Here is a 26,986-nt window from a genome sequence, read left to right on the forward strand (position 1 = left end):
AATGTGTCCTCCTGACCTCCTATTTTCTGCCCTGCTGCCCCCTGTGCACTGCTTATCTCGCGTTAAACCCAGAATTGAGCATCTGTGCAGAAAAAAGCACACGTTTCACATAAAATAGGTACGTTTTCTTCTAGGGACGGTTAGTGTTTTACTGTCATCTGCCGTTCCTATTGCTATTTACTGGATGCATCCTTGTCCTTTCAAATAAAATTTGCTTTATCCAAACGTTATCACACCATGGGCATCTTTTTGCTTTGACCCCGCATGGGGAGAACCCCCTTTTTTTCAGAAGCTGTGTTACTCCGATTCCATCCAGAGTGGGAGGTTTCTATTTGCTGCAAAAGTAACACCCACACATCCCTTAAGGGGAACTCTGTGTCGGAGCCTTATTTGCTGTGACCCTGGACCTGTCTGATCTAAAGAGGGATGAATTAGATGTATACTTCCAGTGACACCAGGGAATAACTATTATACACTGCACTGTAAGTGTGGTTCCGGTGAGTGGGCATTTCTTACATTCCGTATTGAGGAACATCCACTGATTGGGAATAACTGAGGACTATTGATTTAAGCGCTGCACTATTTCTTTGATATTATTTATTGAGGTTTTACTGGTTGCCTTGAGTGTACAGCTGCTGAACTGATTAGCGCTCACTTTTTTACTTTGTTTACCTATTATGTAATATGCCCTGCCTCCATATAATGTGCCCTGCTCCCACATAATGTGCCTTACCTTCATGTAATGTGCCCTGCCTCCATTTAATGTGCCCTATCCCACATAATGTGCCCTGCCTCCATGTAATGTTTTCTGATCCTACATAATGTGCCTTGCCCCCCGTAATGTGCCCTGCCTTCAAGTAATGTGCCCTCCTCTTGTGTAATGTACCCTGTTACCACATAATATGTCCTTCTTCCATGTAATGTGCCCCCCCCCCCCCACCTGCACAGTTTATCCCAAGTTGGACCCAGAATTGAACATCTCGGCAGAAAAAGAAAGCACAAGTTTCACAATAAATAGGTACGTTTTAATATTTATTCTTTTATTTAATGCTATTTCTGAAAATAATTGTTATTATCAAAAGCTCATTGATCATACCAATGTTCTGTGAGCTGAGCATCATTTCAGGGGTTCCCCAAGATCTCAATCTTTTTGCCAGGGGTTCCTCTAAGGTAAAAAGGTTGAGAACCACTGGCCTAAGGCATTACCCCAGTTTTGAGGAACAGGGGACCTTAAGAGCCCTGTCACACTCACCTCTCACGTAACCCTTCTGGAGCTCTGCCCACCAGCCAATGAGGAGTAATGTTGAGTCCGCACATATCAACTCTCCCATCCACAGGACAGTATTATCAGTGCTGGGCCTACAAGGAGGGGCGCACCACAGGACAGCGTTATCAAAACGGCAGATGAGGGGTTAGTGGAGTCACAGCAGTGCGGAAGTTGCCATATCATGTCTTGGCCTGCAGCTGCTATGTACTGAATTTTCTCTGTCAGCCATGAGACACTGGAAACCTGTAATTGACTTTTTTCGACCCCCCCCTCCTTCTAGGTCTAACACAGAGAGAGTTACGGGTTACAGCACGTGTAAATTGTTAGCCCCACTCCTGAACTGCCAAAGGCTGCCTTGCCCATCCCCCACTTAATTTGTATCGCTTTAATTTTTTTTCCCATTACGGGTGTGAGTAGGGCCTCATGTCTAAGTTTTGGCTAAGGCCTCACAAAACCTAGAGCCGCCTTTGCCTGAGGTCTCAAACTTTTTGCCAGGGGTTCCATGAAGGTAAAAAGGTTGAAAAACACTGCTCTGATACATCTACAGGACAGCTCCTCTGAAAAAGAACAGACTTACTGATCAGATCATCAGGTGAAAATTAAGGAAAGAAAGCCTAAAAAAACAAAAAAACAAATGCAGCCACCACATCAAATAATTGGTAAGCTACAGTATAATAAATGTTTGTGGTTAGTTTATTCTGGTTAGTAGAATGTATTTTCATGCATATGTTTTACGCGCATAACATTTAAGCGTCTTTAGGCACGTTCGCATGTTTGTTCTCCTGAAATGCTACTTTCAAGAACACGCCTTTGGTTGGTTTTTTACTGCTTGAAAATGCTCTTTTTCGAATACACCTGTAAATGCCTATGTGAGCATGGACACATAGCCTTGCATAGAGGTGCTTTTACAGGCTGAAAAAAAAGCACTCAACTATATAAGCAGCATTTTGTAAGCTCCGTGTGCATGAGCCGTTTGTTTGACCTTGTTCATAGTTTCTTGTCATCATACCTCTGAAATATAAATATTTACAAGGTCTTCCTCTTTTTCAGCTCTCTTCACCAAGCCCTTTGTCATCTGAAGAAAAATTAGAGGGAAAAAAAAAAGTTAGTAAGTACACTATATCACAGACACTATACAGTGGTAGTATCTAATCCTCAAACTAAAACTCAGGCAAAACATATAAAATATTAGTAGTATTACAGTAAAAACGTTGAGACTCATTACAAGACTCCTGAACAGGGACATCTAAAGCAATAATTTTCTCCTGAATTAAAACTATGTATTGCTTTATCAAAAGTGTTATCCAAGCTGTAGGCAGGTGCAGTCTGCTGTCTCCACTGTAGGTGAGTGGTGCCACAGCCTGGAGAGGAAGTCAGGAGAAACGTAGTTTCTCTATGGTTTTCTGGCCCCAGAAGGCAGCGTTCCCGTTGGGTGTGCTGCATTCAGGTGACCCTTGGCAGCCATTTTGGTTCAGCAGAGGCTTTATAAGTCCTTTTCCCATGTTTTGGCACACATTTGCATGTGGGTAGAGTAGGGTCAGATACCACGCATGTTAGGTACAGATCTAGACGCAGAGAAAGGTTCCTGAGGAGTAAGGAAAGCATCGCAGCTTCTCTAAGCACCTTACTGCTTGGGTATGAGACGGGCAGGCCACATTCTGTCACACAACACAGGTGTTGTTGGTTTGCCTGAAACGTGCTCTTCACTTGCTGTTTGGACCCATGAGTGTTCCCGGCTGGGGTGTCTTTCCACCAGGTTTGTTGCTCCAATTTTACATTGCTCCAATACAAGTTCCTTTATCACACCTGGTCTGCGTGTGTTATTGCAGCCACATCACATTACACCTCACCTACAATTTACATATTGGTGTTAATTTTTTTAAAATTCAGGTAACTATTAACTGCAGTTGGCTTTTAAGGGTTCAAAAATCAAGGAGGTATATGACACCTTGCGGACTTATCGCTTTTATGTACAAGTTACATTCATTTTTTTTGGAACTTCTGTTTATTAAAGGTTTGAAAAAAAGTAGGTACAAAACATGTCCTTGGGGCATACCCCAGCCCACAACATTCGTATATTCAGGAGAGGAATAAATATGGCAATTCACCCCAGGACCCTCAGAATCTCAGGGGTAAACATGAATGGCATAGCAAACACTATCCCCTAGATTTATGCAAAAGAATCAAGCATAACATTCACAATATAGTAATGAGGTCAACAAGCTAATCCCCCAGTAGTAGCCAGGGTCCCAGCCCCAACTTCCAGGGAATCAGTGGTAGAGGAAGAAGACATCCACAAATTCCATACTTTGTCAAACTTTTGGGGACAACCTCAAGATAAAGAAGTCGCCTTGTAAAGGGGAATGACAGTGTTAATCTGTTTTTTACGAAAGGGCAGAGTTGGGGCCTGATGTGATTTCCATTTCAGCACAATAGCCTTCCTGGCATAAAATAACAAGAGGCCCAACAGTGTAAGGGCCACCCTGGTAAACGCCAATGGCTTTACAAGTCCCAGCAGGCATACCCCCTCTGTCAGAGGAATAGAGACATCCATTAGGGTAGATATAAATTGAGTCACTTCCGACCAATAGGTTCTAATCAGTGGGCAGTCCCAAAATATATGCGTGAATACAGCAGGGTTCCATAGACACCTCCAACATTTAGAGGTGATTGTGGGGTAAATGCGATGTGGAGTAAAATTTATTCTATGTAAAATGTTGAATTTAATTAATCAATTTCTCATTGCTCCCAATTGTTGAAAGAGGTACTCTCACATATCCTCCCAGTCCTCACCATCCAAATCAGGCTCCTCCGCTCGCCACAATGTTTGTAGTGCATTTAACCCCACATCTATCGATGACAGGAGGGTTTTATAAATCTTGAAAGTGGTTTGGATAAGTTATTTTCTCTAAGGGTAGTTTCCACATCATTCAAATCTAGATGGAGTTCCATGAAGTCAAATTGCGAGTGATAGGCATGTCTGAGTTGCAAGAATCTGAATAGGAAAGAGTTTGGTAGATTAAAGCTATTCTTCAAAGTGTCAAATGCGGCTAGTTTCCCTCCCAGACAGATATGGTCCAAGTATTTAATCCCCTTGGTAGCCCACAGGGAAGGGTCCAGTATGGACTGAAATTCCAGGAGACTAGGATTGAACCAAAGTGGGATGTGTGGAGATCTGCTTCCACTAGAGATGCTGGGTTTAACTTCTGCAATATGCCAGACTTTAATGACTGCCTGCATTGCTGGGGTGAGGGGTGGGCACTCGGCCAGCAGTCCTCTGTAGAGGAGGTTGCATAGGGCTTCATAGGATCTCGAGTAAACTGCCTCCAGAACTACAGAGGTATTTGTGTAGTCAAAAATTAAGCAATTATGGACATAGTCGCCAGATAGTAGGTGTAGAGGTCCGGACATGCTAGTCCTCCCTGCTCTTTCGCCAATGGTTCCATAGCCAATGCAAACAGAGCAGGGGAAAGAGGACACCCCGCCACGTCCCCCTCGGTATGGAAAAGGGATCCGAGAGCCTTCTACCCAATTTAATCTGTGCCAAAGGCATTTTGTATAAGATCTCAATCCATCTATGGAAAATGGGGCCAAACCCAAATGCTTCAAGGACAGCTATCATATAGTTTCAAAGGACAAAATCAAATGATTTTTCAATGTCCAAAGTAATGAAAACCCTGGTAGCAGTATCCTCTGGAGGTAGTTGGAGGTGTGTGAGAACCCTGTGAATATTGATATCCATGGATTTTCCGGGGATAAATCCGGTTTGGTCAGCATTGATTATGGATGTCAGAACCTTCATTAGTCTGGTGGCTAGAACTTTAGTCAATATTTTTAGATCATAATTTAGTAAGGAAATAGGTCTGTAAGAGGAACAACAAGTCAAGTCCTTACCAGGTTTTAGTAATAATACTATATGTGCTTGATATATAGAAGCAGGAAGCTCACCAGCCTCCAGACATGAATCAAATAACACTTTCAGCTTAGGAACCAGTATAGATGAATGTTCTGCATACAATTCCCCAGGAAGTCCATCTGGGCCTGGGGATTTATGGAAAGGAAACAAGCAAATAGCAGCCTCTGTTTTAAGAGGGGTTATGGGAGACTCCAACCCACCCACCTCCTCCAGGAAGAGGGAGGGAATATGAATCCCACCCAGCGCACCCTCCAGAGCCTGTGCCAAGCCAGATGGGGTGACACCATACAATGAGCTATAAAAGAATGGAATTTCTGCAAAATAGCAGCAGGCTCAGTGATACTACTGCCTGTTGAGGATTTGAGTTCTGGGATAACTGTTTGATAACAGGGATCAGCCACCAGATTTCCAGGAGCCGTCCGTTTTTGTCACCAAACTTAAACAGCTGACTGGTCAACCTTTTATTATCAGAATGTGTTAACATAGTATAGTGAAAATGTAGATCTCATCTAGCACTGGTCAGCTGAGAGTACACCACAGAGTCAGGATCTGCAGCAAAATTCTCTGCAGTTTCAGTTTCAAGCTGTTCCAAATGAACCGTTTGAGCTGCGTACTCCCTACAGACAACCTTGATAGAAAAGATATATTCTCCTCTGATATGAGCCTTAGAGGCCTCCCACACCCCTGCAGGGGAAGTTATACCATTATTGGAGTCCCAGTATTCAGACAACTTGGAGGATACCAATTCCTTGATCTTAGGGTCCTGGACCCAATGGGAAGCTAACCTCCAGCATCCCGGATGCCGATGAGTCCCCATGGTCAGGATCACCTCAAGAGGCGAGTGGTCCGAGAAACCTGCCAGGAGATAGGAGGCGGCCCAAACATAAGATAAAACATATGCACTACCAAACACAAAATCTATGTGAACTCAACCTGTGTGCAACAGATACATGAGAATAAGCTCTGAGAGTTGGATGTTTCCAACGCCAGAGTTCCTGGAGGTGGAAAGTGTCAGCCCAACTCCCTAGATCAGCAGATGTACCGCAAAGTAAGTTAGAAGTGTCTAAAGTGCCATCAAGTATAGTGTTGAAATCGCCTCCTATAATGACATTATGTACATGAAATGGAGCTAGTTTTTCAGAGATGGTATAGAGTATGGTGGAGTCAAAGGGTATATACACATTCACCAAGGCCAAAAGTGGGCATTCACAACCAACAGCAAAATCACATATCTTCCCCCAGGGTCCGTAATAACATGTTCAACCTTATATGGAAGTGATTTATTTAACAGGATGGCAACCCCTCTCGCATAGGTAGAATAGTTGGTGTGGAATCCTTGTTTCACCCATGATCTGCATAGGGCAAGGATGGAGCGACTAGCCAGGTGGGTTTCTTGCAAAAAGAGCACATGGGGTTTGTGAGAAATAAAATACTTGAACACTAGGGGGCACTTTACTTTATCATTTAAACCCCTAACATTCCACAATGTCAGCTTAAGTTCCATAACCAAGGACATAAAGATTAGAAGTATATCACTGAAAGGGTGGATACTAATCTATGATTTACATTTTTACTGAGCATCAAGACTACAGATATCACTGTACTCCCAGCACTTCGACAGATAAGATGTGCTTTTGTACATAGCAGCCAGTGAATGGCTTTAATAGCAAAAAGATTTGTTATTATGTCTAATCAGCCTTATACTGCAGACAACACTGCCAGAAAGCACAGTTTTTAACGTGACTTTACACAGCTAACATTACCAGCGTTATCAAAACGTCAAGTGTGCATGAGGGCTTAGTAAATCCCCCCAGTTGTGTGAGGAAAGGACTGTTGAAATTGGCAAGTCTGTTTACATGTGATCAGCTGTGATTAGACACAGCTGATCACATGGTAAAGAACTGCTGTGAGTGACCCTTTTACCGCGATGTGTGTCTCAGGGGTAAGCAGGAGGTGGGGTTCTGGGAGGAGGTCCATGGACACCCTAGAACTAGACGGCCATGCTGTAGCCATCTTTTTTCTATAGCGTGGTCAGTAAGCAGTTAAAGTCTGCTATAACTCAATCCAAGATGTAATTTATTCTGTTGCCAGCAGCATCTGCTTGCCTGTTTGTGAATATAGCTCCTAAGCTTTGACATTGAAAGTAATAGACAAATATATCATATACTGTAGTCTTTGAATTAACTTGTTTCCTATGTTACCAATGCACAATACAAATCAGAACAAATTGGCTGACTTTCAGTTCATGTGTACCTCTGACTGTTCAGCAGAAGCAGGCCTAATGGACGGCTTTTGTAGAACAGTCATCATGGAAAACCAGCATTTGAACAGTGTCTTCGGCCAATGGCTGCAATGCTGATCAGTGTATTCTGATGGTGGGGGAGTGAGAAAACAATAGGGCTGCTGGGTGACTCCATTCACCTGATTCCAGCGGCCGCTGATGTCTGTATTCCATCTGCACCACATGAGAGCCCGAAGGACCACAGCTGTCTGGTCTTGGGATGGGGTCAATGTGTCATCCTTAATCGCAGCCTCTGCAGAAGTCCATGTATGGCTTTTTCTTTGCACAAGAATTTTATATTCATGATTTTAATGGATTACCAATAAATGTGTCTTTTATTTTAATTTACCTGGAAATTACTTTTTTCTTACTGATCCTTACCGGCTATCATGCATTGTTGTTAATTTGACTGACTTATAGGTGCTCCATGAAGGTTTGTGTTTTTTCCACAGTCTCTAACATCTCTTGTATCAAATCCGCTGCCTTTAACCATCTTTTGTCTCATGCCCGCAGTCTCTAACCATCTCTTGTCTCCCGTTCACAGTCTCTTACCATATCTTCTACCAAATCAGCAGCCTTTAACCATCTCTTGTATCATGTCCGCAGTCTCTGACCATCTCTTGTGTCATGTCCGCAGTCTCTGACCATCTCTTGTCTCATGTCCACAGTCTCTGACCATCTCTTGTATCATATCTGCAGTCTATAACCATTTCTTGTATCTTGTCTGCAGCCTCTAGCCATTTCTTGTATTGTAAAAATAGACTAAAGGAAGCCACCTATAATGACACTGATAGCTAGTGTCATAATCATATCTCCGACTCACTTAACATGTAAGTGTGGATCCATAAACCCAAAAAGAATTGCATACTAAACAATATGGTAGTGTGACCAGAGCACCCCTACCCAAGGAAAGGAGGTTATTAAATGATCCACGCGGAGTACTATGCGTTCAAAGATTACAAACAGTATTTTATTCGATCACATGGATCATAGGGAGGTTAAACATGAGCACGGTGTACATATCAAACAAATAAAATCATTTTAAAAGCACTTGGCGTCCTCATTTCTGGGTCATTTTGGCAAGTAGAGTACCATATAAGGCAATGTAAGGTAGTGGTGTGGCTTTTGTTCTAGGTTTCCATAGATCTCCAGCTTGTATTAGGATAAACCATATATTCGGTAAATATATTTTCAGTATGAGCCAGGGTGTGTAGAATAGCCTTTTGGCCCGTGGAAACTGGAACATAGAAATAGAAATAAGTATATATGAAGATGTAGGAGCTAATCACAGCTAAGCCCCACCAAACCTCCCTATAAAGTGGTTAGTGAACACTTCATTACCTTCTCAGTTGTGAGCCTGTCATACCCGCTTCTCAATTGTGGAGACTTCCTGGGTAGCCACCCCAAGTGAAAAAAAGTCCACAGTACCAAATGATTCTGGGGATATATATAAAAATTATAATATGGATCACAAAGCATCAATTAAACCCTGAAAACAGAAACAAAATATGGGTATATTACCATCAATGAGGATCAAGAGGACTCCCGTCGACTTGAAATAGGATCAGGTCCTTGATGCTTGTTTAAAGATGCATATGGGGGTGGGAAGCCAGGTGGTCTCAATACGTAATTCCCAACACATATATTATGTATGTAGCAGGCCGTGAGTACCTGAGTCTATATACCCAATGAAGGGTTTCCAAAAATTACTCAATCTGAGAAAAATAAAGCGGTTTATATAGGATATGGCTTTGTCACAGCAAACAGTGCCTCGATAGGATTGCATATGTATATATATAATTTTAATCCTCTAAAGAGGATTTCCAAGAAAAATTCCCCGAAAAAATAGGGTAAATTAGGCACAATCCCAGTTCTGACGAAGTCTGCGGTGATTGGCGGACGAAACTCGTCAACGTAATGACGTCACTACGCTCGGCGTCTTCATAGGGTGCGGCGCCCACGAGGTGGGAAGGAACGGCGGTGTCACAGCTCCCTGCTAGGAAGGCACGAGGCCCTCTGAAAACTACCATAAGGCTACTATTACAGCGGTCCGCAAACGGCAATCCCCTATGGGAATATATCTTCCACCGGTGGCAAGTTATTTTAGCTCACTGCTGTTTAGACTCATAGAGCATATATGGAGTTAAGAGGGTATGTTATATGTGCCTAATTTACCCTATTTTTTTGGGGAATTTTTCTTGGAAATCCTCTTTAGAGGATTAAAATTATATATATACATATGCAATCCTATCGAGGCACTGTTTGCTGTGACAAAGCCATATCCTATATAAACCGCTTTATTTTTCTCAGATTGAGTAATTTTTGGAAACCCTTCATTGGGTATATAGACTCAGGTACTCACGGCCTGCTACATACATAATATATGTGTTGGGAATTACGTATTGAGACCACCTGGCTTCCCACCCCCATATGCATCTTTAAACAAGCATCAAGGACCTGATCCTATTTCAAGTCGACGGGAGTCCTCTTGATCCTCATTGATGGTAATATACCCATATTTTGTTTCTGTTTTCAGGGTTTAATTGATGCTTTGTGATCCATATTATAATTTTTATATATATCCCCAGAATCATTTGGTACTGTGGACTTTTTTTCACTTGGGGTGGCTACCCAGGAAGTCTCCACAATTGAGAAGCGGGTATGACAGGCTCACAACTGAGAAGGTAATGAAGTGTTCACTGACCACTTTATAGGGAGGGTTGGTGGGGCTTAGCTGTGATTAGCTCCTACATCTTCATATATACTTATTTCTATTTCTATGTTCCAGTTTCCACGGGCCAAAAGGCTATTCTACACACCCTGGCTCATACTGAAAATATATTTACCGAATATATGGTTTATCCTAATACAAGCTGGAGATCTATGGAAACCTAGAACAAAAGCCACACCACTACCTTACATTGCCTTATATGGTACTCTACTTGCCAAAATGACCCAGAAATGAGGACGCCAAGTGCTTTTAAAATGATTTTATTTGTTTGATATGTACACCGTGCTTATGTTTAACCTCCCTATGATCCATGTGATCGAATAAAATACTGTTTGTAATCTTTGAACCCATAGTACTCCGCGTGGATCATTTAATAACCTCCTTTCCTTGGGTAGGGGTGCTCTGGTCACACTACCATATTGTTTAGTATGCATTTCTTGTATTGTGTCTGCAGTCTCTAATCATCTTTTGTATCATGTCCACTATCTCTGGCTATCTCTTGTATCATGTCTGCTGTGGGGAGGGTTGTGACACCATGATTTACTGCACCAGGTGACACCAACCCCAGTGATGCCACTGTAGGTGAATAGATGTAAAGAGTGATCATGACATCAGTCTTATTGTGGAATAAATGATAATGGCTAACTGAAAAGATCTAGCCAATAGACCCATTAAGCCAAGAGTGTCTGCTGAAACCCAATGACATACAATTCATAGATAATATAATCATGTAGTGTATGGTTTTTATACAGCATGTTGTAGTGCCATCTTACTCTTGTCAGAGACTCTTCATTTGCCCTGAAGCCAGAGGGTAATTCAACCTGTACGAGAGCCATGTTCGATGCACTGCGGGGTCCTGTGTATCTGTAGGACATAAATTACTGTATTTAACTTTTTATTGTCTTGAAAAAAGAAAAAAACATAAAATAATTTGCTTAAATTAAAGAATAGCAAGAATACAAAGAAAGCAAAACAAAGACCTACAGATTTTTTTATGTAAAAATGGCAACTCTAGCCCAACAGCTAAACTCACATCTGAAACACATGTATTGTTTATGCACCACTCCACCTGAAAAAAGATTTTTGTAGTAACGTACATAATCTTGAGATCCATCCTGTGTTGTAGTATACAGTAGCTTTGCATGTGTGACAACACTTGGTAATAGCTACCAGGATGTATCTGCCTTTTCTAAGTCCAACCAGCTCTCTCCTTCCCATCACCTTAAACATACTTGCCCATATGTTAAACAAATTTGGAAGGACACTTTTCAGAGAAAAATAAAAGATAGCAGCATATGTTAAGGCCTGATCCTAGACAAGATTGTAGGATTCTCTACCTGCAGTCTCAATGACCCAGCTTTTTGTACCTGGCACCAATGCCATGCTGTAAGCATCCTGTGAGTGCATAACTTTCTTTAGAATTCTAGTACACTCTCATGGACCTTTTCTATGGAGCCTGCCATCTCTGTCCAGGTGTCACTCACATGCCATACAATTCCCCTTATTTTTCTTCACACAACACCCATCTGCCCCCAACTTGCCTACCATTTAACATGCACCATACACCTAATCTGCCTGGGAATACCCACTCCTCCAGACTAACACCCACCCATCAAGGCATTTTGATATTTTAAAAACTTTTCCCAAGAGTCATCCATTGCTTGGATCAGGGAGGAGAGCTCTTGAGATGAGTACTATGGTAGGGGGTTGTAATGTTTTTAAGAAGCTATGTACAGCACTCCTCTGCTGCTGACCTCCCCCAGTCCCTTGCTGCTACTTTCTATCCACAAGCATGTGCCCCAAAACAGATGCATGTCATTACTCAGGACCGGTTCTCTGATGTTGACAATGGTGGACTATGGCTGAGCAATGAGTATCAGCATGGCCACTTATAGTGTCCACCAGAAGTGCATTTAATGATGTGAAAATCCAAAAGAGCACAGTTAAGAAGATGAGGTACATACATAGAGCATTGTCACCCCATATAAAGAAGTGCATGAAAAAGGAATTTTACGGTAAGATGACCAGGTATTATTTAAATGGAAACTGAAGATTTACAATAAAAAATTACTATTGAAACTACAGTATATTAACATGTTAAAGATTATATGACATTTTATAGATTGGATTTAAATATACTTTAAATATTAGGGAGCTACGTTACATTTAAAGGAATGCAGTGATTTTGCAGCGCCAAAAGCATCAGACTAAAAAACACTATATGATAATTCTAACTCACCGTACAGATGTGTTGTAGTGTAAAATAGGTTTAGCTTGGTCCTCCACCTTTACCACAGTGACATTCACCTTGATATCGAAAGCTGATCTAGCTTCAGTATTACGTATGTTGTACTTCAAAGATGTCTGGAAAAACAAAAATAGGAAGCTGGATTGAATGAAACCAGAATCCTAATAAGAAAAAGCGTTTCCATTTTGCTGGTCACATTTCAATAATGATTTATACAGTTTTATAATTCCTCTTTGTTGATCATAAATCATCAGAAGTATTCACTATAAGAATGAGCAGATTTTGCCAGATTGGAGTTACTATATTTCCTAGGCACAAACATATTATAGAATTTTGATTAGTCAGGTGCATTATATAGGGATGAACCGAACATACCTGGGTATAGTTTGAGGCAGGTTCGGCGGACATTACTGAAGTTACAGTGCCAAATCTATATCCCATAGAAGTCAATGGGATCCAAATGTTAAAAAACAAAAATGGCCACTTTCTAGGCAAAGGATTGTTAAAAAAACAAAGCAAAAAACTTTTTAAATAATGTGGTTTGTTGGGGAGCAGCAATTTTATTAATACTTTAAGCACAACTTAAAAAATGCAAAATTACTTTAAATAACATTCCTGGGGCTGCCTTAACCTACCTCTGAAGTAGCACGTCTATGATGTATAAAACCTACTACAGTAAAACTGAGATTTACAAATCAAAAAGATATCGTTTAAGGGTCCATGCACACTGACTTAAAAAAATGCTGCTTCTAGAAGAGTTTAACGTTTTGCCTGTAAAAGCAACAAATGCTATCCTATGCATCCATGTACATTAGGACGTTTAGAGGCATATTTTAGGCTCAGCGTTTAGAGGCAGAAAAAAAAACCCCTTCCATTTTGCATTTTTGAGAGCAGTTTTCTGGCAGAGAAAACCACTAAATGCATTTTAACACTAGTACAAACAAAATGCTCAAAATGAGTGTTGTTTTCTGCCAATCTGCCAAGAGCACTGGCTTTTTTTAACCCATTGTGCATGGACCCTTAACTGCCGGCAAATTAAAGTTTTGGCCACTTACTGCTGTTTGTACATAAATAGCTAGGGATTACCTTCATCTGTACTAGACTCTAATCCAAAATAAGGATCTGGTATAGATGTCAAAGGGAACCCTAATATACTAAAGAAAAAAAATAGGTGCAGGGTCCTCCCAAATTCTATATGTAGATTTCAGAGGGGAACCAAAAAATTAATCTAGAAAGCCACACCAGGTGCTTGTCCAAGCATGCAGCATGGCAGGCCAGGAAATTGGGAGGGAGGGTATGAGTGTGCCTTCCCTGTCCTGAACCGTACTAAACCACATGTCTCAGCTTGAGACATGTGCCTGTTTGGATGTGCAGATGAGGACAAGGGCCTCTTCCCCAGAACTTAGGCCCATTGGTCGAGGAGGTTTGTAGACAGGGGCTTATTGAAATCTGGAAGCCTCCTTTTACAATAAGGGGGCAACTAGATACCACCCCTCAAGTGACCTACTTACCCACAAAAAATGTAAACACTGATAAAACACTTTAATAAAATATAAATATCCCCACCAAATATCTTGTAATGCACATTCATTGTCACTTACGTTGTCCAGCAATGTGAACTGTTGTCAATATTAATCAACAACCCACCAAAAAAACTCTGACTACTGACACTACCCTCTCCCAACGACTGCTTGCCTTTGAATGACATATCCAATGGATGATGGTTGGTCAATGACATCAAGGGAGATTCTTGTCCCGTCGTATCAGCTTTTCTAAAAGAAGCGTGTTCACAGAACACCATAGCTCAGGCTGAATTTTATATACAGAAGTGAATCAGTTACAGAAGTGACTCCTCCCCTTTTTTAGTGGACTCTCTTCAAAGTTTAAATCAGAGATACTGGAAGTCAAACAAGCAAATGGTTTCTTCTTAGAAAAACCATAGTGCTTTGTGAATCCTTTGTCATTTTTATACCCTGAATTAGAAATAGATTCAAACCTTAGCATTTTTTCTTGAAGTTGTCTTCCATTCCATTGACAGAAATGCTTTAGAACCCATATCAACACAAATTGACAATGACATGTGTTGCTGCTGTGTGCTTTTATATGTGTTGCAGTCAAGTTTACACTGCAAATCAACAAGTGTTGATGTGCATTTTGGTGGGTTTCCATCAATTTCAATGGAAAACTCATCTGGTAAATAGGTTAAAATTAATTCAGTCTAAAAGAAAGAGGTTCTTTGAACAAGAAAAAAAACACAGAAGAAAAGTCTTGAAAACAAGAAACAGAATTGACACTTGACCATTTACTGAACTGAAAAACGTGCACTTGGAGCTACAACATACAGTAAAATGCTATATCTGAAATATAGAGAACTTTACCTGTATGAAGACACATCCTTTACCCTTCACCTGCACCGTGTAGTTTCCAGGAATCCTTGTCAGAGGTTTCCTCTGTAGAAGAAGTCGTGTCTTTTCATCCACATAGAAATGATGAAGAGTACCTTCCATGTCTGTGCTCAGTGTTACCTCCAGCCCATCATGCTTTGTATAAGTTGTTTTAGAAAACAGACAAAGAGCCTGGAGCCCCACCACCGTGTCCTGTGCAGGGGACATGAGACACAGGCTTGTTTATTAAAGAATTTGATCAAAATGACCTTATATATAACAAACCATATCCAGCTGTGGATTCTAAAGATATGCTCGCAGCAGCTCTGTAGTCCATAAAATAAATGCAGCAAACAAAAATGAGCAACTTGGGACTGGTGTGTCAGGCAAACCGATGTAGCGTACCCCCAGAGGAAGCGCTGATGATGAACTGATTCTTCACCAGATTTAGTGAAAACACAGCCAGGCACACAGCATTTCCTCTCTCTCTCTCTGGCTCTAAAACAGTCTAGGGGATGTATTTTATGGCCAGAATAACAATGACACTTCTCTTCCTATTGATCTGTGACTGTGTCACCAAGCAGATAAAGTAAATGAGATAGAGAACCCAAAAGAATTACCACTGGCTGAATAATAATTAGCACCTTTGTGAGGGCATAGAGACGTCACTAATAAAAATGAGCAAAGGCTCATGCATGCAAGCAAGAATTTGCGCACACGTGTGCATGCATGTGGGAGCATGCCCACTGTTTTTGGCACCAGATGGACTATTTAAGGGATGCTCTTGCTCACTGTCAGTGCTGACTGGTCTTCAGCTTTTCCTCTGTCCTGAGTGTATCCTGTATCTGATTTTCCTTGATGACCTGGCTTGTTACTGACCTAATCCTGAATTCTCCCTCTATCTCCACCAACCTGTTCCTGATCCCGGCTTCGTTCCTGACCACGCTTCCACCTTTGCTTCTGTACCTTGTTGCTCTCCTGCTACTGACCTCGGCTACCTCCCTGACCTCACTCCTGCCTCCAACTTGGCTACATACTACTTCTGAGTGTCTGTTTCGGCTGATCTTCATAACTGCTCCAGTCATTGCAGTGTGTTCCTGCCTAAAGCTTGCTGAGAGCTTCAACAAGCCATGCTTCCAAAACCTGCAGTACATGCGGAGTGCCCCTTTAGCCTTGGCTGGCCCAGTGTGCAAATTATCTGCTCCTGGCATGATGTCTTGTCTGACTCCTCAATACTGCATCTCCTGCTGCAAGTTCTGCTAGCAACACCTGCCGGCACTTGTGTTCCTCCTATCCCTCAGCACCATCTGTTCCACCTTCAGTGGGGCCTGGGCTGGAGATACAAGAGAGGCCAACCTCATCAATTCAGTCTCCTACCAGGTACGTGACAGCCTTTTTGAAGGAAAGAGAGTTGCACACAGTCATCAGGGCTCTGAATTCAGGTCAGTACCCACAATGCCACAGGATCATTGGTTGCCTCCTTTTGATATCCACCAGGCACTCTTCAGTGAGGACAGCTGGACACCCTCCTACAAGTTCCACTGGTCACTCTTCAGTGAGCTCTCCAGACCAAAATCATAGACCAGACTTTAAAATAAGCCCCAAGCTCCAGCAGACTGCCCCTTAGGGACAAAGCCCCCTTTAGGATGGTACTCCTCTTGCAGGAATGGACCCAGGACCAACTCACCCCTGCTACTGGCCTCAGACTATTTATGAGCTCTCCAGTCTCCTACTGGACACACATGCCAGGGATTGGCTGGGCACCCAAAAATATTCAGACTGCTGGTCTACATTTCCTCCCACTGTGATTCCAGAACCCTTTATAATACAGGAGGAAATAATCGGACCAACAGTCTGTGAAACACCGAGCAAGCTAAGGTAATCAGCAACTGCTCAACAGGCTACGGGAGAGCTAAACTAAATGTATTAAATATATATATATATATATACACACACACTATATGTACATAAACTAGGAGGGTACTACACAGATTTCCTGTAAGATAATTATAATAGCTTATACACATGAGCACTAGAGGCTTTTCTTAGTACAAGAACACATCCTAAGCATCTTTGAAGAAAATGCATAGAGCAGAAGATTCTGGCCAACCTGTTAGTGGGTTTGTAAATGAACTGCTCATGATAACCAATCAGATTTAGCTGTGCATGCCTTGTTATTATGATTCTCAGTAAGTGTAAGAGGCAGTAGTGAATGTGGATGAGGTGTGACTCAAGGTTGCCCAAGAAACTTTGCAAGGCACACAAACTATATTTTTTTTTAATTAGAAAAAAAAATACTAAAAACATTCCAAAAAATCAGTATACATGATACATCAAGCATATAATGTATATACAAGTAAAAATGCAAGATCTACGTGATAAATGAGTTACATAACACAAGCTCTCTGCACAGAATCTAACCCATTTCGTGACGCAGTGTTAATTTCGTTTAAAGTACAAAAATAATATAGAAAATCAAAAAGTTATCACCAACTCAATCCATATCAAGAAAGTTATGTAAATTAGTACAGGGGCTGAAAAACTGCCCAAGAAAACAGATGGCGACTGGATGACATGCACCAGCCAAAAAAAAGCCATCCTGGCCAAGAGCTGTGAAGAGGAATGGATCAACCCACTAGGGGAATGCAGCAGGAGGCAATGGACAGAATAGACACCAAAACAGAATAGACACCAAAGGCAAAAATACAAAAAAGGTAAAAAAGAAAGAAAAAAAGATAAAAGGGAGAGGAAAGGAAACTATGTTGACAAAATAAATAGGTAAACAAATATGCCCCATAAGAACAGGACATGCAAAGGAAGGGGTGGCAGGAATGGTTTTTTTTGCTGGTGGGGTGTCCTCCAGTCGCCATCTGTTTTCTTGGGTGGTTTTTCAGCTTGTGTATTGATTTACATATGTTTTTTGATATGGACTGAGTTGGTGGCAAGTTTTTGATTTCTTTTTTTTCTTTATTTCTAACAACCTAGTCATTCTATATGGTATATCTACAAGCTTTGTTATCTCCTGAAGAAGTGAACGCTGCTTCATGAAATGCATCAAGATTCTGTGCAAAGAGCTTGTATTATGTAACTCGTGGATCATGTAGATCTTGCATTTTTATTTGCATGTACATTATAATTTTGATGTATCATGTTTATTGATTTTTAAAATGTTTTTAAAATATAGTTTGTGTGCCTCGCATAGTCCTTTGGACAACTTTTTTCTTTTCATTAAGTGTTCTTGCATGGCAAGACCACTTACTGTTATCTCACAAATATATTCTTATTATTATAGCCAAATTTACCACCCCAACTCCTCCCACAGTTTTTACACTACATAGACAGTAAGATACCGAAACGTGCGGATTGTTCCCGATTGGTGTGCTATTACTTTGTGCAACGTTTCGCCGAATGGTTCACGAAATATCAGCGTTTTTGTGGTGAAATTGGTCCCATAGGAATGAATGGCGAAATGTTCAAAACTAGAGTGGGAGCTGACTAAAGCTAGAGTGTGAGCTGAAAAATCAGGACATGATATCTAAACTGCCATCACTCCCTCATTTTCAAGCCCACCTACACAAATCTTATATCAAAACATTCAGCCCACCTACACAAATCTTATATCAAAACGTTCAGCTATCTCTGCTGCCACTAAAAATGTCCACGGCTAAGCCATAGTCCTGACAGTTTTCATGATATGACCATTTGTTTGCAACTCACGCCGCCCATTGACATTCATTGAAACTCCACTCTAGCCATCTCAAATTTGAAGGGCAATTTCTAAACTGCGACTGTGCCTTCATTTTTAATATTTCAGAGACATACTTTGCATCAAAATGTAGGTCTGGGTCTTGTGATTCTCACAATATAAAACCCTTCGGTGTAGGATTTATAATTTTTAAACTACAACCGTTTGAAGATGGCAATCGCCAGTGAAGTGAGCAAGTTGGAGCAGTTTGTTTTTCACCGCTCTTCTCTGCCCTTGCTGTAGAGTGAGTTGCCATAGGAACCCAGGTGTGTGAGCAGGCAGCAGAGTGACAAAAGCTAGAGTGTGAGCTGAAAAATTAGGACATGATTTCTAAACTGCCATCACTCCCTCATTTTCAAGCCCACCTACACAAATCTTATATCAAAACGTTCAGCTATCCCTGCTGCCACTAAAAATGTCCATGGCTAAGCCATAGTCCTGATAGTTTTCCCAAAATGACCATTTGTTTGCAACTCACGCCACCCAGCTCAAGCCACTCCACCCAGTCACTCCATCCATTCCAGTTGTAGACTACTGATGGAGGCAAGAACACTTCACACAATTTCCCCAGAAATTGTAGCTTTTCTAGTTGTTAATATTATTCTCAATAATAAACCTTCCTAACATGTTTCCTATTGATTGAGTAGAAAAACTAAGAATAATTGGACTGTGGGCATCTGTTAGAATTCCAAACTTTAGATATTATAATAAATCTCATTTTTGCATAGTCTGGTGTCTGAAACTGCAGAGTACAAACATGTGGTGCTTATGTTTAAAAAATGTAAAGCTTACTCTTGTTTTTTTTTTATATAAGTGGAGCCTGTGCAAGAAAATACAGTGGGACTGAGTGCAGAACTTGGTGCAGTGGGAAAATGTTTTGTATTGTATTTTTTGTACTTCTAATAATATTTTTAAGGAAACCCTTTCCAGTTTATTAGAAGTATGTAGGCAGGTTCAGTCTGCTTTCTCCACTGCTGGTGACGTTCAAACCACAGCTGGAGAGGAAGTCAGGAGAAACCTAGTTTCTCTCTGGTTTCCAGGTCCCCTGAGGCAGAGTTCCTGTTGGCTACCCTGCATTTAGGTGACCCCTGGCAGCCATCTTGGGTCAGCAGAAGCTTTTTAAGTCTCTGCCCCCAGGTTTTGGCATGCATTACGCAAAGTGGTTAGGAGGGGAAAGAGCACCCATCTGTCAGGGAAAGTGGTAGCGGTAGGGAGAGGTTCCTGACGAGGAGGCTGGGGACACACCATCCAATTCAGAAGTCTCCCCATTAGGAATGGACAGGCCAGGCCACATCCTGCCCTCTGAGACAGATGGTGTTGGTGCATCTGAACCTGCTGTGTATACAAGTAATTTGGAATCGTGAGCGAATCCTTGGCGTGGTATTCTCCTGTTAGGTTGTCTGTTGAGTTGCGCCTTCCATTTATTACAAGTTATTATTATTACAACCAGAGTCTGTGTAATTACTCCACCACACCATGCTGCACCTTCCCACAGGTAGGCTGAGCAATGTATCTACCCCCATGGTGGGCATATAAATGACAGTGAAACCCTAAGCAGGCATCCACTTTTACCAGGCACCAGTTATATAAAACAGTCCAGCAACCCTGATACATACTATACAAGTTACATTTTCCAACCTGAGTACTAGCAAACCCCCCATGCAGGTTCTGCTGTTTGGCAATCCACTTAGCTATGGGAGAAGCTTTGACGATATCCTCCATCGTAAGGGTGTCCAAAGATAGATGTGCCAAAAGCACATAGGATGCCAATTCTACCTCATTAGAATTAGGCTCGGACCATGCTGACTTTTTGTGAAGATTATCTGGATTTGCTGGCCAATAAGTTTCTCCTCCTAAAAACAACATCAAAAAAAGAAGGAAAGAAAATGTGAAAGTAGTGAGTCCTAAAAACACAGTGTGCATATATTTCTGAACACAACCTCCCTTTTTTTAGGGCTGAATTCAGGTGTTGGAATGCACTCTAGGAAGGAAGCCTTATATGCTAGTTCACACCAGCAACTGCATTAGAACGCAGCCACCTCTGTGTGGTAGAATGATTGCAGTGCTGATGTGCCCATCACAGCACATTGCAATATGTACTTTTTATGAATGTTATTAACCACTTGTTGCCCACCTACAGTACATTTACTTCAGCTGGGCTGTGCAGCCAGGCCAGTTGACGTACCAGTGCGAATCATGCGCAGTTGCCCACAGCTATCACATGGTAGCTTGGTACCTTGGTAGTTGGCTACCTGTACCATGTGATCAGCTGTAGCCAATTACAGCATGTCAACCGTAAGTAAGCAGTCACAAATGGAAAGCCATTCATGACAACTTTAACTATTGCTTATAACAGTGATCATCACTATTATAAGCAATAACCTTGTAAAAAAAATCCGTGATCACCCTCACAGAGGAGTACAGTGTCATGGTGACACTGAACAACTCTGATGAAAGTGAGTAAAATAAAAAAAAAAAAAAAAAAAGAAGTTGTGGGAAAAAATGTTGAAAAAAAACAGAATAAAAAATTATTTAAAACTTTTTTCCTTTTTTTTATTTATTTACATACGTTCACCAGTCAGTATTCCTGATCACCGCAACACCACTCATATGATGCTGTACTGCACTGGTGACATTGGGACATGTCCTGATTTTCCCAAAAATTGTGACAAACATATAGAACTTTAAAAAACGCACCATGGCTCTTGCTAAATATCTTGGACAGTCTGCTTTCCAAAAAGGGGTCATTTGGGGGTTATCTTTACTGTTCTGGCATTTCAGGACCTCAAGAAATGAGCTAGGCTGTCAGCGCTGTACACGGAACAGATCAAATTTTCAATTAAATAAGTAAATTTAAAAATTTTATATATATATATATCCTAGATTGTAAGCTCGAAAGAGCAGGGCCCTGGAACCCCTTGTGTTTTGTTTTGTTACTGTATTGTCTCATGTTCTGTCCCCCACTATATTGTACAGTGCTGAGCAAACCTTCTGGCGCTATATAAATACTGTATAATAATAATATATATATATATACACACACACATATATACACACACACACCATAGTTTGTGGGCGCTAAAATTTTCACACAGACTAAATATTATACACCGATTTTGGTTATTTTTACCAAAGAAATGTAGCAGAATACATTTTGAACTTAATTTATGAAGGAAAATTATTTATTTGCAAATTTTTATAACAGAAAAAGAAAAATGTGTTTTTTCAAAATGTTCTGTTTTTAATTTGTTTATATAGCAAAAAATTTAAAAAACCAATGGTGATTAAATACTACCAAAAGAAAGCTCTATTTGTTTGAAAAAATGATATAAATTTAATTTCATACAGTTATAGTGGTGTAAGACCAAGTAATTTACCAGTTAAAGTAGTGCAGTGCGGAATAACAAAAAAAGCCCTGGTCATATTTGCAAAATCATCCAAAGGCAAGTGGTTAAAATGTCACATAGTGACATTTCAATAATTTTTATTGTCTGTATTGCAGTGCATGCTGTACAATTTTTTCTGCGTGGACCACCACAATGTGGTGATGTGAACTGGCCAGATAGAATGCAAGGTATTTTGCTTTGTCTTGTGGTGGGACTGAGAATAGCTGCCCAACACAGTCCTACAGCACCCTTTATGAAAAGGGCCTTAAGTTGACCATACACTATACAATATGATTGTACAATCTTCTGATTATCATCAACTAAGTACAATGGCCTGACTGACTGGATACGAATTGAAAGTATTGTTTAGATTTGTCCTCAGATTACATGGTTTTGGTAGATCCAAAGATGATTGTGTAGAAATGGTACAATCCAATTGTATAGTGTATGGCCAGCTTCAAAGAACCTGGGTTTGTGCAGCTGAGTGCTTAACCTTGTAGTAGGACTGAAGGCAAATCCTTTTCTAATAGTCAGAGTGGAGAATGGATTCAAACTCCGGTTAGGTTTTCATTGCTGTCATTGCGTCATCCTCTGTATTTATCCTGTTTACTTTTATCACCAAAAATGAAAGTGAAGGAAAATCCCAAATTTTGAGTTGTCACCAGAGCAGTAAGGTTGTATTTACACCTGAGTCGAGTGATTTTCACGTGTTCTATATGAGAGTGTTGCAAGCATATAAAAGCATTTTAGAAGTGCATTACAAGCACTATATATTTGTGTTCAAGCATCGGGTGCCTTTGTTGTAGCCAATAGAAAGCACGAGGGGAAGGAGATTAGGGGTGGACAGCTGCTGTTTGGTCGGAAAACACACCACAAAAATCTCAAGTCATCAATTTTTAGGTGTTCTCATTGACGTTTATGGGGTCAGAAATGCGCCAAAAAGAAAAAAAACCTGATAGTTGAAATTAAAACTCTTCCTTACTCTATCCAAAATGAAAAAAAATCCTTAATTTCTACTTTAACTGCCACTCTACATTACAGTTTAAAGGATACATTCGCCTTTTAAGTAAAAATAATAAATGCATATGTTTTTGCAGGAAAAAAATGTGCATTTATTACTTTTTTCTACAGGAGCCTGCAAAGCATTGCACCTGTGATCAGCAGATTGCAGGTGAAATATCATGCTCCTGCACACTCTCCCTGCAGCTTTCTGCTTTTACCTCTGTACAGGTTTTCAGGTAGAAAGCTGGAGAAAGAATGAATAGGCTATGAGCTTGCTGATCAGCACTCTCGCAGTCCGTTGAGAATTACAAGTCCATCTGCAGGGGTGGTTTATTCATTTACAGATCCCTGTGGATGAATGAGATATCTGTGAAGGTGGAGCCTCACCCAGCCATTACAATTTTAAATGTGACAGTGGCTGTAGGGAGAAGAACCCCCGCCCACTGTCAAAAGGGAAAGGGGATCTGGGGGCAGAAGCTAGAACATGTTACACCCTAAATACAGGTGTAACATGTAATATTTCCTAAAGGTGAACTTATCCTTTAGGTAGTAGACTTTGCAGCAAGCTAAAAAAATAATTGGACTGAAATGTAAAATTTACATTATGGCCTCATGTTCACTGTCTGAGAGCTTTACAGCTGTGGAAACCAAAGATCTCAAACACTATATTGGGAAAAGTATTGGGACGCCTGCCTTTACACGCACATGAATTTTAATGAACTCCCAATCTTAGTTCGTAGGGTTCAATATTGAGTTGGCCCACCCTTTGCAGCTATAACAGCTTCAACTCTTCTGGGAAGACTGTCCACAAGGTTTAGGAGTGTGTCTATGGGAATGTCTGAAAATTCTTCCAGAAGCTCATTTGTGAGGTCAGGCATTGATGTCAGAGGAGAAGTACACTGGTGCGCAGTCATGTTGAAACAGGAAGGGGCCATCCCCAAACTGTTCCCACAAAGTTGAGAGCATGAAATTGTCCAAATTGTTTTGCTATGCTGATGCCTTAACAGTTCCCTTCACTGGAACTAAGGGACCAAGCCCAACCCCTGAAAAACAACCCCACACCATAATCCCCCCTCCAGCAAACGTTACACTTGGCACAATGCAGTCAGGCAAGTATCGTTCTCCTGGCAACTGCAAAACCCAGACACGTCCATCGGAATTGCCAGACAGAGAAGTGTAATTCGTCACTCCAGAAAACACGTCTCCTCTGCTCTAGAGTCCAGTGGCGGCGTGCTTTACACCACTGCATCCGCCGCTTTGCATTGCACTTGGTGGTGTAAGGCTCCAATGCAGCTGCTCGGCCATGGAAACCCATTCCATGAAGTTCTCTATGCACTGTTGCTGTGCTAATCTGAAGACCACATGAAGTTTGGAAGTCTTTAGCTATTGACTCTGCAGTTGACAACTTCTGCGCACTTCAGCATGTGCTGACCCTGCTTTTTCATTTTATGTGGCCTACCACTTCGTGGCTGAGTTGCTGTTGTTCCCAGTTGCTTCCACTTTGTTACAATACCACTAACAGTTGACCGTAGAATATTTAGTAGCAAGGAAATTTCATGGATGGACTTATTGCACAGGTGGCAACCTATCATTGTACCATGTTTGAAGTCACTGAGCTCCTGAGAGCGACCCATTCTTTCACAAATGTTTCTAGAAGCAGTCTGCATGCCTAGGTGCTTGAAATTATACACCTTTGGCCACTGCGGTGATTGGAACACCTAAATCCAGTGATTTGGAGGGGGGGCCCAATACGTTTGGCAATATAGTACATGTGTGTCTTGATCTACAGCAAAAATATTTAGAAGTGCTATGGCATGAACTACAATAAAAAGAGCTCTGTAAGTGATTTCCTCATCTCAGTATAAATTTTACATATACATATAATGGTAATACGTCCCTGTGAATCTTCTGATAAAGAAAGCATTCAAACCATAGCAGGTTATCACAGTGTACAGATATATGATTGTATCACCTGCTTTCACTGCTCTGTCATGCAGATCCTGTAGAAGAATTTCTCTGGTCTCATAATCTCTCACCAGGGTGAATGTATAAGCAAGGAGAGACTTCGTATACAGGCTGTCCACCATGGGCATGCTGTTCCGAAGAAATGACATAGCATTTTGTACCATCTGATCCTGGAAGAGACAAAATGTAGCTTTATGTAGTACAGAGAGGTCTCAAAACAGGATGATGACAAGGCTGTATTTAGACATCACAATAATCCAGATATGTGTTCAAGCTTTACCAATTAATGCCACTTTCTCTTGTACAGTGAAGGAATACACTACAGCACCACTCTGCTACCAGTTTGCACACTGGACCATGATAGAGCAGCAGAAGAGTGATTAGCTCACCTCTCTGCTCATTCTGCTTTCTCTGTTTTTCCTTCTGTCAGCTAGTTCTTTTACAATATATTTGCACAGAGTATACTGAATTGACCCTAAGTGTTGTCCCTCCCTCTCCCTGTTTGAGTGCTGCTACATTTAATGAATCCATTGCTACATTATTGTGTGTCTTTTTTAAAATCTTTGTTTAACTTTCATACAGAGATATACTGTGCTTCTCCTGCTCCCCCCCCCCATACTGTGACCTCGTGCTCCCCTGTATTGTGTCCCTTTATTCCCTCATACTGTTCCCTCCCAAGACCTGTCCTGTGCCCCCCTACTTGCCCTGTAGGGTGCCCTCATGCCCCCGCATACTGTGTCGCCCTGCCTCTTGTACTGTGCTCTCCCTCACCCCCCCTGTACTGTGCACTCCTGCCCCCTGCACTGTGGTTTCCCACCCCCCCGTGCTGTGCCTTCCTGCCCCTCTCTACTGTGTCCTTCTGAACCCCAGTACTGTGCCGTTCTGCCCCCTGTACTGTGTCCTCCTGACTCAACCCAAACTGTGCCCTACTACCCCCTCTGTACTGTACTTTTCTGCCCTCCTGTACTGCGCCCCCTGCCTCCTCTGTACTGTAATATGCTGATGCCAGTATTGTGCTCTCCTGACCCTTCCCCTGTACTGTTCCCTCCAACATCCTCAGTGCTATGCTTTTCTGCCCTCCTGCCGTCTGTCTACTCTTCTGATGCCAGTATTGTGCCCTCCCCCTGCACTGTGCCCTCCTGACCCCCACCATGTCCTTTTGCGCCCCTGTACTGTGCCCTCCAACCCCCTCTGTACTGTACTTTCCTGCCCTCCTGTACTGTGCTCTCCTGACCCCAGTATAATGCCCTCCTGAACCCCCCGTACTGTGCCCTCATGTCCCCTTGTACTGTGTCCTCCTGCCCCCCTGTACTGTGCCCTCCCACCCCCCTATACTGTACACTCCTGCCTCCCTGTACTGTGGTCTCCTGCTCTTCATGTCCTTCTCCCCTGTCCTGTCCCCTCTTGACCCCACCAAAACTGTGCCCTACTGCCCCTCCATAGTGTGTCCTCCTGCCCCTCCACACCTTTCCATCCCTGTATTGTGCTCTTCTACCTCCCTGTACTGTGCCCTTCTATTCCCTCTGTACTGTGTCCCCCTACCCCTTCTGTACTGGGCTCTCCTGATGCCAGTATTGTGCTCTTCTGACCATCCCCCCTGTACTGTGCCCTCTAACCTCCCCATACTCAGCTCCCTTCCCTCTCTGTACTCTCCTGATGCTAGTATTGTGCCCTCCTGACCCTCCCCCTGAACTGTGCCCTCCAACCCCTTCTGTACTGTGCTTTTCTACCCTCCTGTACTGTGCCCTCCTACCCCCTCTGTACTGACCCCAGTATTGTGCCCTCCTGAACCCCCCCAGGGGTGGACTGACAACTCATGGGGCCCCCGGGCAATAGGAGATCATGGGGCCCCTGTGTCCTTGCTCAAACTCAAAAAAGCCTATGAAATAGGTACCAGGGGCATCTCATGGGGCCCCCTACTGACCCCGGGACCTTGGGCAGTGCCCGAGTTTCCAAATGGTCAGTCCTCCCTGTCCCCCCCATTACTGTTCCCTCTTGCCCCCTCTGTACTGTGCCCTCCTGACCCTCCGTGTACTGTGTTCTTTTGACCCTAGTGTTGTG

The 26,986-nt window shown here is 42.0% G+C and overlaps 1 protein-coding gene across 1 annotated transcript in view; it reads right to left on the minus strand.

The window, feature by feature from the left end:
- Positions 1-26,986, minus strand: part of LOC149451736 (alpha-2-macroglobulin-like protein 1) — a 147,929-nt gene that overhangs the window by 46,212 nt on the left and 74,731 nt on the right. The window contains exons 28-33 of the mRNA XM_089690334.1: positions 24,933-25,095; positions 20,211-20,425; positions 14,822-15,040; positions 12,435-12,559; positions 10,969-11,059; positions 2,277-2,342 (exon numbers count right to left, since the gene is read on the minus strand). Of these exons, the coding sequence (XP_089546460.1) occupies positions 2,277-2,342; positions 10,969-11,059; positions 12,435-12,559; positions 14,822-15,040; positions 20,211-20,425; positions 24,933-25,095 (879 nt within the window). The remainder of the gene's footprint in view (positions 1-2,276; positions 2,343-10,968; positions 11,060-12,434; positions 12,560-14,821; positions 15,041-20,210; positions 20,426-24,932; positions 25,096-26,986) is intronic.

This window comes from Staurois parvus, unplaced genomic scaffold (assembly GCF_062004578.1).
Source record: "Staurois parvus isolate SC_StPar_1 unplaced genomic scaffold, SC_StPar_1.0 ptg000525l, whole genome shotgun sequence".
Taxonomy (NCBI): Eukaryota; Metazoa; Chordata; class Amphibia; order Anura; family Ranidae; genus Staurois; species Staurois parvus.